Consider the following 12,048-nt stretch of genomic DNA (forward strand, 5'->3'; position numbering starts at 1 on the left):
CCTGCTCTTCCGGCCTTGCTCTGTCTTTTCCAGCTCCGCCTTGAAGGGGCATCCGCGATTGCCGCCCACACCATTGCCATTATTTCCAATTGGTGGCGTTCCTGTGTTAGGAGCTCCATCCACTGGCTTAGTGGCGGGTAGTCCGGCATGTGCGTCGGTGACCCAATCTGTTCGGCTGCGACTGGCTCCGTCTCACCCCTTGTGTTTGTGGTTGCCTCATTCTTCCTTTCTAGGCTCTTGCTGATCCTGCCGTCTTTTCAGCTTCTAGAATTATTATTTGCGGCATGTCCTGGTGGCTGTGGTGGTCTTGGAGGCGGGTGGGGGAGTTTGCAGGCTTAGTGACCTATTTGTGGGCTGGAATTTCCAGGAGGAGAGTCACCTTTCCCTGTCCGCTCAGCACATCCCCATCACCGGAAGTTCATGAGGCAGCAGTTCCAACCACTGTGCCACCGTGTCATAAACGTGATAAAGAAACTGAAACTTGTAGGTTCATATACACAAATCATTAAAAGTAGTGACATAAATTAATAAGGCTATTTTTTAATAAGACTATTAAAAAAAAAAAAGGTAAACAGGCACTGGGAGCATTTTGAGAGATTTAGAATTGAAAGGTAAAAAAATTATGTTGAACATGTGTAGAACCTCTGTTAGACCACACTTGGTGTACTGTGAACAATCTGGTCTCTATTATCGAGGCATTGGGGAAGGTGAACAAGAATGATGGTAGAACTGAGAAATGGTAGTAAATAGGAAGGATTGAATAGGATAACGTCTCTTTTGTCCAAAAGGGATTGAGCATGACCTGATAGAGAACTTGGGATTATGAAAGGATTTGATAGGTTAAAGAAAATGCTTCAAATTACATACTAGACTCTGGGCCACAAATATAAGACAATCGCTAACATATCCAGTGGGGAATTCAGAAGGAACTTATTTAATTCTGAGAGTGGTTAGAATGTCAAACCCCCGTCCATATGGAGTAGTTGAATAGCCTAAATATGTTTTAAGGGGAACAAATAGAAGAATGTGTTCACCGGATTTGATGAAGAAGGGTGGGAGGAGGGTTGTGTGGTGCATAAACATCATGGACCTGTTAGACTGAATGCCCTGTTTCTGTGCTGTAATTGCTATGTAATAATGCCGGCAAGTACAGAAACGCAGGAGTCAGATTCCATTAAAAGATAGATAACCAGAGTGCTTAAGAGAGCGATAAACTCCACTGAACCCTGGTAAACATCTGGAGTGAATATTTTAGAGAGGTAATATTTAGTTCTGGGAAGAGTAATATTTCATTATAGAACAATTAGATAAATGCAATTAAAACAGCTTGAAGACAATTACACTTAAAAGCTTGGGCCAAGTTGACTTGCGAGGTTAAAGCTAGAAAGGCAAAAATTTGAACTGCTGGCAGGGAATGGAATTAGATATCTGCAGGTACGGGATTTTCTGAGAAGGCGAGTTCCGACCTTCCCATTCCTGTACCACGGGGGATACAGGACAGGGTAGTTTCCAGAACATGGGTGGGAGAGGGGAAGGTATCAGATATCTACAAAGAACTTATGGAGCCGGAGGAAACTCAGATGGAGGAATTAGATGAGTTAGGGCAGAGATCGAGGTGGGTCTGTGGGCGGATGCCTTAACCAGAGTTAACACATCCTCATCATGTGTCAGGCTTAGACTGATACAATTTAAGGTAGTCCACCGGGCACACATGACAGTAGCCCGGAATAACAAGTTTTTTGGGTCAGAAGACAGGTGTGCGAGGTGCTCGGGTGGTCCAGCAAACCATGTCCATATGTTTTGGGCATGCCCGAAGCTTAGAGGGTTTTGGCAGGGTTTTGCTAAGGCTATGTCCACGATACTTAAAACACGGGTGGTGCCGAGTCCAGAGGTGGCGATCTTTGGAGTGTCAGAAGAGCCGGGAGTCCAGGGGGCAAGAGAGACTGACGTTTTGGCCTTTGCCTCCCTGGTAGCCCAGAGACAGATACTGTTAATATGGAGGGACTCAAAGCCCCTGAAATTAAAGACCTGGGTTAGTGACATGGCTGGGTTTCTCAGTATCGAGAAAATAAAGTTCGCCCTAAGAGGGTCAATGTTAGAGTTTGTCCGGAGGTGGCAGCCGTTCGTCAACTTTATCAGAGAAAATTAAAATGTCAGCAGAGGCAGAAATGTGTGGGGGGGGGGGGGGAGGCTATTGTTTCATTGATTGGGGGTGCGAAGAACAGGATAGGGATGGAAACGTTTTATGTACCATGTTTATGTTGCTGTTATTGTTATTATAAAAACTACAAATACCAGTTTAAGATGGTCCACTGGGCACACATGACAGCAACCAAGATGAGCAAACTCTTTGGGGTTGAGGATAAATGTGCAAGGTGTACGGGAAGCCCTGCAGACCATGTCCATATGTTCTGGGCATGCCCGGCTCTTAAGGGATTTTGGCAGGGTTTTGCTAAGGCATTGTCCAAGATCTTGGACACGCGGGTGGTGCCGAGTCCAGAGATAGCGATCTCAGTGTGTCAGACGATCCGGGAGTTCAGGAAGCGAAAGAGGCCGACGTACTGGTCTTTGCCTCCCTGGTAGCCCGGAGACGGATCTTGTTAATGTGGAGGGAGTCGAAGCCCCCGAGTGTAGAGACCCGGGTTAGTGACATGGCTGGGTTTCTCAGTCTCGAGAAAATAAAGTTTGCCTTGAGAGGGTCCATGGCGGGGTTCCGGAGGTGGCAGCCGTTCCTCGACTTTCTAGGTGAGCAGTACTGGTCAGCAGCTGCAGCATCCGGGGGGGGGGGGGGGGGGGGGGGGGGGGGGGTTGTTACGTTGTATTGTTCTTTTCTTTGTATATATGGTTAACTTTTATTTTATTTTGTCATGTCAATGGTTGCACACGGTTATGCAAAAATCATGTTTTTAACAAAAATGTTGAATTAAAAAAAACTACAAATACCCTAATAAAATGTTGTTTTTTTTAAAAAGCTAGAAAGGCAAGATCATAAAGCAGCAGGTCCCCGGCCCCCACAACCCCCCCCCCCCCCCCCAACACCCACGCAGGGCACCTCCGGCCCGATCGCACCCAAGCAAACATTGCCACCTGGGCACTGCCAGGGTGGCACTCCAGGTTGCCAGGCTGGTAGTGTCTGAGTGGGATCAGCAGTGCATGGGACCAGCCTGAGTGGGACAAGCCACCCTGCCCAAAGGGCAAGCAGCTGGGGGCCTCCGGTCTCCTGGGAGACACTCCCGAATGCTGATCCATTTTGGTCCCCATTTCTGGAGACCAATACTGAACAGCGCTCGCCCGAGGTCTCCGACGCAAAGAAGATTGATCCCATGCCTCGTGAATCTGCAACTTGAAGTGAGACTAGCAACATCTTATGAGATTGTGTTAGATCTTGCGAGGCTTCGGAAGCTGGGTAGATCCTGGTAGCGGGGTCACTTGGCTTCTATCAGCCACACTGCACCACGGCGCGCTGCTTTTCAGTGCAGCATGGCCATTAAATTGCGCCCGTGGTGTCTCCATTGCTTGCAAAGAAATGCAGCACAGAGGGTTCGGTTTGGGCAGTTTAAGCTACAACTAATTTAAAAAGCAGTCAGTGACCCTTGGAATGCTATATCGTCATGGAGATGGATGGATCTTAAGAAAGTTCTATAGTTCCAGTTTTGGGTGTTTGCTGGGGGAGTGAATATTCTGCAACATGGGAAATGTCCATACTAAAAAGGTGATGTTATTAGAAGGCTTCAGGCAGCAAATGGGTTGCTGATAGTTGGGTTTGTGTACTCGGGTGTCAGGTGAAGTCCGAGGAGTCATTGAATGGCTTTGTGAAGTGGGCTCATGAAATGTGCTTGGGAGCTGAAAAGGTTAGTCACTGACTCTATGTTGTAAAGGGTTAAGGCTAAGAAAAAGACTTGGGAGTTATCTATTGCTTGGTGTTACTGGGAAATTGGAGCTTGATGAAATCCAGGGGCAGTTCCAATCCAATGAAGCTAGCATGTGTCTTCAATCCTAAATTTTGTCGACTTTAAATAAAACATTAGTGGTCCCAAACAAGATTGTATCAAGAATTTAGGGGTCTGGTTGAGGATCAAAACAGGAGTGCAAGCCCAACTTCCTTCTGATACTGGTTATTAATAGGAGCACATGCTATTTCTGAGAGAAATGGATAGATTCCACATGGATGCTAAAGCTGTGATGAAAAATCAGAATACTGGTTTTAAAAAATTCAAGACAAATTTACAGAAGACCATGAAAATGTGTTCATATTTTATAAAGCGGAGTTTTCTAAAATCAGGATAATGTTTTTGACAGTGCGTTGTACAAGTTATGTCACTCTGAACTGGCTGTCAGATGTACAGGTGAATGGCCAGAATGAATAGATTTCCAGTAGTAAATTGTGCAGGTGAACAGATGGCGCTGTAGAAAAATGATGACTAAGGATGTTGGAAATTACAATGAATGAAAAGACAAAGCAGGACACAGTATTCCATTTGTAATATAAAAAGTAAAAGTAAAATATGACCGCTTATTGCACCTGGCAGCATTTGCAATGTATGCATTCAGAGAAGTCTACATTTTGTACTGAAGCAAAGTGTAAGGAATATAGAATCAGGAGTAGGCCATTCAGCCCATCGAGTCTGCTGTGCCAGTCAGTTCGACCATGGCTAATCATCTACCTCATGGCGCTCTCTCCATATCCGTTGATGTCACTAGTCCCTGGAAATCTATCTATTTTTATCTTGAACATGCTTCAGTGATTGAGTTTCTTCAGCCCTCTGGGTGATTCACCGACCTCTGAGTGAAGAAATTCCTCCTTATCTTAGTCTTAAATGGCCTGCCCTTTATTCTGAGACTGTGTCCCTTGGTGCTAGGCTCACCAGCTGGGGAAAATCGACATCCTCCCTGTCACATCTTGTAAGAATTTTGTAAGTTTCAAAGAGACTACCTCCCTTCTGTGGTCCTGCATTCTCTAAGGTTTCAGTTTCCTCAATGAGTTCTCAAAAGACAATCCCACCATCCCACGGATTTGTGTGGCCAACCCCTGTTGCAATCCCTCTATGGCAAGTACATCCTTGGGTAAGGAGATCTAAATTGTACACTATGCTCTAGGCTCTATACAGTTGCAGAAAGACATTGTTGCTCCTGAATTCAAAAACCCAACATACTTTTGCCTTCCTTATTGTTGCACCTGCACGCTAGCTTTTAGTGTTTTATGAACAAGGACGCCCACGTTCCTTTGGACTCCAACATTTCCCAACCTCTCACCTCTTAAGAAGTCTTCTGTCTTTGTGTTTTCTACCATCACACTTATTCACATTATATTCCACCTGCCATGTTCCAACCCATTAATTTAGCCTGTCCAAAACCACTTGAAGCCTCCCTGCATTCTCCTCACAACTTACATTCCCTCCTAGTTTTGTATCATCAGTAAAAGGGATTTTCACAGTAACTTCATTGCAGTGTTAATGTAAGCCTACTTGTGACAATAATAAGGATTATTATTATAATTTGGAAATATTACAATTGATTCCCATATCCAAATCATTTATATAGATTGTGAAAAGCTATGGCCCCAGCACTGATCCTGGTGATACCCACTAGTACCAGCCTGCCATCCTGAGAACAACCTGTTTATTCCTACTGTTAACTAATTCTCAATCCATACCAATATATTACCTGCATTCTTATGTGCTCTAATTTTTGTTTACTAACCTGCTATGTGTGACCTTGTGAAAAGCCTACTAGAAATCCAAATACACCGCTTGCACTGGTTCCCCTTTATCTATGTGACAAGTAGTATTCTCAAAAAACGCCCAACAGGTTTGTCGAACATGATATCCTTTTCACACATCCATGTTGACTGTGCCTAATTTTATCATTATGTTCTAAGTGTCCAGTAATCACATCCTTTATCTGCATTTTCGCTATTATTAATGTCAAACTAACAATCTGTAGCTGGTCGTTCTCCCTCCCTTTTTAGAGTGGGGCTACATTTGCTACTTTCCTGTGTGCAGGAACCTTTCCAGAATCTGGAATTTTGAAAGACCACCAATGCAATATCTCTATGTTTCAACAAAAATCACTCAATACAGGAAATTACAGCCCTTTAATAATAATAATAACAATAATCACTTATTGTCACAAGTAGGCTTCAGTGAAGTTACTGTAAAAAGCCCCTAGTCGCCACATTCCGGCGCCTGTTCGGGGAGGCCGGTACGGGAATTGAAACCCCGCTGCTGCCTTGTTCTGCATTACAAGCCAGCTATTTAGCCCACTGTGCGAAACCAGCCCCTTTCCTTTGCTAATTACATATTTTCTCACTGAATTAACCGTACCAGCCTCCCTGAACAGGCGCTGAAGTGTGGCGACTAGGGGCTTTTCGCAGTAACTTCATTGAAGCCCACTTGTGACAATAAGCGATTATTATTATTATTATTATTATTATTATTATTATTATTATTATTATTGTAACAGGTCACAGATATAGGTTGAGAGGTGGTAGAACTGAGATGAGGAGGAACTACCTCTTGCAGAGGCTGGTGAATTTGTGGAACTCACTGCCCCACAGTGCGGTGGAATCTGAGTTATTAAATGGTTTCAAGAGTGAGACAGATATATTTCTGATTTTAATAATGTGTATATTTCTGATTTTAAAAATGGGTTAATGGGTGGGGAACCGGTGGGGGGGTGGATGTGAGACCAGGAAGAGATCAGTCAGTATCTGATTGGATGGCGGAGCCGGCTCGAAGGGCTGAACTGCCAACATCTGCTCCTAATTCTTATGTTCCTAAGTAACATGTATCCTAATTTTTCACTGCAGATTGAAGCTGCATTAAGCCGCATACCTGGTTCAACAGGTAGAATGACTCTGCAAGCAAGGCTTGAAAAGGTATGACCAAATTTAGTTGCAGCATTTGTTTTATTGTAATGGCACTATAGTGAATTTTTAATAGTTTTTTTACTTCTTGCAATGAGATTATTCAAGAAATTGAGGAAAATCGGAAAAGATCTGTTCAGACCTAGTAACAGGATGAGAGGTTGGAACCAGGATGTGACTGGACTACCACATCAAGGTTGTCGGTTCAAATCCCATCTTGGCAAGTAGTGAATTATATAAACCCAAGAAATTTGTCAAACTACTCCAGTACTTTCCCAGCATAATCATGGACTTCCAATGGAAGTCCGTAGTTGTCATTGTCCTCTTAGGGCAAGGTACCTGGAGGAGGAGTAGTTTGGTACAAAAGGTGAAGTCACATGGGATCAGGGGTGAGCTGGCAAGAATGGTTACAGAACTGGCTAGGTCATAGAAGGCAGAGAGTAGCAATGGAAGGGTGCTTTTCTGATTGGAGGCTGTGACTAGTGGTGTTCTGCAGGGATCAGTTTGCCTTTGCTGTTCGTAGTATATATAAATGATTTGGAGGAAAATGTAAGAGGTCGGATTAGTAAGTTTGCAAACGACACAAAGGTTGGTGGAATTGCGGATAGCGATGAGGACTGTCAGAGGATACAGCAGGATTTAGATCGTTTGCAGACTTGGTCGGAGAGATGGCAGATGGAGTTTAATCCGGATAAATGTGAGGTAATGCATTTTGGAAGGTCTAATGCAGGTAGGGAATATACAGTGAATGGTAGAACCCTCAAAGAGCATTGACAGTCAGAAAGATCTAGGTGTACAGGTCCACAGGTCACTGTAAGGGGCAACACAGGTGGAGAAGGTAGTCAAGAAGGCATACGGCATGCTTGCCTTCATTGGCCGGGGCATTGAGTATAAAAATTGGCAAGTCATGTTGCAGCTGTATAGAACCTTAGTTAGGCCACGCTTGGAGTATAGTGTTCAATTCTGGTCGCTACACTACCAGAAGGATGTGTGGGCTTTAGAGAGGGTGCAGAAGAGATTTACCACGATGTTGCCTGGTATGGAGGGCATTAGCTATGAGGAGCAGTTGAATAAACTCCGTTTGTTCTCACTAGAACGACGGAGGTTGAGGGGCGACCTGATAGAGGTGTACAAAATTATAAGGGGCATAGACAATGTGGATAGTCAGAGGTTTTTTTCCCAGGGTAGAGGGGTCAATTATTAGGAGGCATAGGTTTAAGATGAGAGGGGCAAGGTTTAGAGGAGATGTACGAGGCAAGTTTTTTTACACAGAGGGTAGTGGGTGCCTGGAACCCGCTGCCGGAGGAGGTGGTGGAAGGAGGGACGATAGTGATGTTTAAGGGGCATCTTGAAAAATACATGAATAGGATGGGAATAGAGGGATACGGACCCAGGAAGTGTAGAAGATTTTAGTTTAGACGGGCAGCATGGTCGGCGCAGGCTTGGAGGACCGAAGGGCCTGTTCCTGTGCTGTACTTTTCTTTGTTCTTTGTTCTATTTTTCCGGCAAAGAGAAAGTTGCCTGACTGCTCAAAAAACCCGGCTTTTCACCAATGTCCTTCAAGGAAGTGACCCTGCCATCTTCTAGGTACTCTAGCTGTAGTGTAGATGGTGGTGTCTGTGGGAATGGCCAACAAATTAGTTGTAGAAGGAGCCCACCAACTATCTAAACTTGGGATGGGTAATAAATATGGCTGTGTCAAATTACCCATATCCTGAGAACAAATAATTTCAGAAATGAAATGAAAATCGCTTATTGTCACGAGTAGGCTTCAAATGAAGTTACTGTGATAAGCCCCTAGTCGCCACATTCCAGCGCCTGTTCGGGGAGGCTGGTACGGGAATTGAACCGTGCTGCTGGCCTGCCTTGGTCTGCTTTAAAAGCCAGCGATTTAGCCCAGTGTGCTTAAGAAGAAAACCTCTTTGAGAAATGACCAGGAAAGGATATTACCAGGAATGGCCTCTGCATCAGTCCATTAAAAGGAAAAGGATATTTGTTGCATGGTATTGCACCTACAAAAAGATAGAAATTTGAGGTAAATAAGCAGAGGATAAATGGAACGGAACAGAAGCAGCTGGTGAAGGGTGCACACTGGACTCTCAAGTGAAATGGAGAAGTAAAAATCAGAAAGCTCGCCAGAACCAACCCGTTCAACTAAGCACGGCACCACGATCAACTGAGCGCAGCAAGTAAACACACATTTAGGGGAATTAACCTGAGCTGGATATAAAGGGCACAATTTTCCCAAAACATTTTAAGTTATTTGTGGTGAATTTTAATATAATCTTTATTAGTGTCACAAGTGGGCTTACATTAACACTGCAATGAAGTTACTGTGAAAATACCCTAGTCGCCACATTCCTGCACCTGTTCAGGTACACAACCCCTACCCATGGGCAATGTCATCCCCCCCCCCCCCCCACCCCCCCACACTACCCCACACCCACCAAGTGAGGACACCCCGCTATGGGGTTCCTGGGGGTCCACCTTGCACTTACCCTGGCCACCCAGGGGCCTCTGATGGTCCAGGAGACCCCCTGGATGCTGTTCTGCCTTATTCACGTTTGCGTGGACCAGCACTGATCGGCGCCTGGTATGCAGCCTCGCTGGGGAGGCCGGAGAATCAAAGGAGGCCGGTGGATCCTGGGCAGGTAGGTCATAAGTAGGTTTGCAAACCTACTTCCGCGAGCATCATTCGATACCGTCCATTTGGAGCGGGGTTCCGACTCCGGTGAATCTAGTGAGGCGCGGAGGCTCACTGGAGGCCTCTCCTGGGATTCTCTGGCCATGTTGTGCTCTCGCTTGAGCGCAACGCGGTCGGAGAATCGCGCCAATAATGTGCAATATTTTTGGATCAAACATTTTGAAAACATGTGACACTTCAAATTTTCTCAATTTCTGAGTCATCTAAATAATCCTTAGAGAAGGTGCAGATATGCAGTATCCGTGCTCTGCTTAACAGGGCAAATCTCCATCAAACTCTGCTGGATATAAAATAAATCTATTTGCTGGGAAAGGTAATTTGGTTGAGACAATTTGAAAGACTGAAATCTGTCTGATCCCGGTTGCCTGTCCCAGTTAAGTTGGGAACCACAGAGTCGTACAGCACAGAAAAGGTTTCAGCCCATCGAGTCTGCACCGGTCAAAAACAACCACCTAACTATTCTAATTCCATTTCCCAGCACTTGGTCCATAGCCTTGTCTGCCCTGGCATCGCAACTGCACATCTAAATACTTCTTAAATGTTATGAGGGTCTCTGGCTCCACCACCCTTTCAGGCAGCGAGTTCCAGACTCCCACCACCCTCTGGGTGAAAAGGTTCATCCTCACATCCCCTCTAAACCTCCTGCCTCTTACCTTAAATCTATGCCCGCTGGGGAAAGGTTTCTTCCGGTGTACTCTATCTGTGCCCCTCATAATTTTATACATCTTAAACTTGTGCATTTTTATCCCTATAGATTTGACAGTGCACAACATTCACATCATGCAGTGAGTATTGCTAATATTTTGAACTGTTTTCACAGGAAGCTTTGGAAGATCGTTTAGAAAAGATCAATCGTGATCTAGGATCGATCCGTATGACGTTGAAGCGGTTTCATGTTTTACGAACTTCTGCAAATTTGTAAGCTGTTTCCCATTCTCCATTTGACCAAATCATTACTTGCACTAAAACTACATGTGGATGCACAGTTTTCAATAGTAAAATGTGCGTTTATTTTGGATCATGAAGGCTGGCCTTAATATGTGTGTCTATATATTACAGGTCACACTGTTGTACATGTAAAGCAAAACATTCTGTGCCTTTTTTAGGAAGTGTAGTCCATATCTCACTAGTTTTATTATTAAAAATTGGAACCAGAACCCACACAACATATATTTTAGTAATGCTTAGAGAGTGCACAATATCTGTACTTTTGTATATGATATGGACCATATAGAAGTGGTTACTGTTTGTTAAAATATGTAGTGTCTCGTCACTAAATGTTTGAAGAGTTGGGATTTTTGTTTCTCAGAATTTTTTAATACTTTATATTTGAAGTTGAAATACATTTTCTTGAACTAATTTTTAAAAAAATATATATAAATGCAGTATTGAAAAACTGATTGGCCAGACATCTTATTGCAATAAACTGTCCTAATTCAGTGAGAATATTTCAAAATGACTAGCCAATTAAGTTGTTTTGCTATCTGCAAGAAGTAACATAGAGTCTATGAAAGTTGTACCAATAACTTTAGCAGTCTGCACATCACTCAACCTCCAAACTTCTTTCTAATTACTGAACCATGTCTAGATATTTTAGTTGGCCAACAATGCATTGAATATGTAAGACTATGAATTGCTGTTTGGACAACTTATTAAAAATGTAATGCTGACACTGAAATGACTGTTTTTTTTTGAGTTACAAGAATTACAACTAACGATTCAGAGTAATGATCTCTCTACCCTGCCATTCCTAAGAGAGAATGACGGTGGATTGAGCAACCAACAGAAATGATTGATTCTGTTGATGTTACTATCTTCAACCACGTTTGTGAATGTAAGAAACCAGTGTATTCAGTCAGTATGGTGTAGTGGATTCCTTCTGGCCTCCTCCTGAGTCCCTTACCATCAAAGGGTATGTGGGATAGTGATGTCACTGGACTAGTAATCCAGAGGATTAGCAATCCAGAGGCCCAGGCTAATCCGCTGGAGACAGTTTTAAATCCTGCCACAGCAACTGGTGGAATTTAAATTTAGTAAATAAATCTGCCTTATAAAGCTAGTTTTAGCAATGTTGACCATGAAACTATCATCGATTGTCATAAAAACCCACCTGGTTCACTAATGTCTTTCAGGGAAGACAATCCTCTGGCCTTACCTGGTCCGGCCCACATGTGACTCCAGACAAACAGCAATGTGGTTGACTCTTAACTGGCCTCTGAAATCACAGAATAATACAGCGCAGAAGAGGCTCTTCGGCCCATTGAGTCTGCACCGATGCATTAGAATCACCTGACCTGCCTGCCTACCTAATCACATTTTCCAGCACTTGGCCCATAGCCTTGAATGTTATGACGTGCCAAGTGCCCATCCAGGCACTTTTTAAAGGATGTGACGCAACCCGCCTCTACTACCCTCCCAGGCCGTGCATTCCAGACCGTCACCACCCTCTGGGTAAAAAAGGTTTTCCTTCAATCCCCCC

At 44.0% G+C, this 12,048-nt stretch overlaps 1 protein-coding gene across 6 annotated transcripts in view; it reads left to right on the forward strand.

The window, feature by feature from the left end:
* The window catches only part of LOC140428264 (M-phase phosphoprotein 9), a 266,696-nt gene extending 255,449 nt beyond the window's left edge, over window positions 1–11,247 (forward strand). For all 6 annotated transcript variants that reach the window (XM_072514583.1, XM_072514911.1, XM_072514834.1 and 3 more), the window contains exons 23-24: window positions 6,809–6,877; window positions 10,390–11,247. In XM_072514583.1, coding sequence (XP_072370684.1) covers window positions 6,809–6,877; window positions 10,390–10,491 — 171 coding nt within the window. In that variant the 3' untranslated portion in view covers window positions 10,492–11,247. The remainder of the gene's footprint in view (window positions 1–6,808; window positions 6,878–10,389) is intronic.
* The last annotated feature ends 801 nt before the right edge of the window (window positions 11,248–12,048 follow it).

This window comes from Scyliorhinus torazame, chromosome 1, assembly GCF_047496885.1.
Source record: "Scyliorhinus torazame isolate Kashiwa2021f chromosome 1, sScyTor2.1, whole genome shotgun sequence".
Taxonomy (NCBI): Eukaryota; Metazoa; Chordata; class Chondrichthyes; order Carcharhiniformes; family Scyliorhinidae; genus Scyliorhinus; species Scyliorhinus torazame.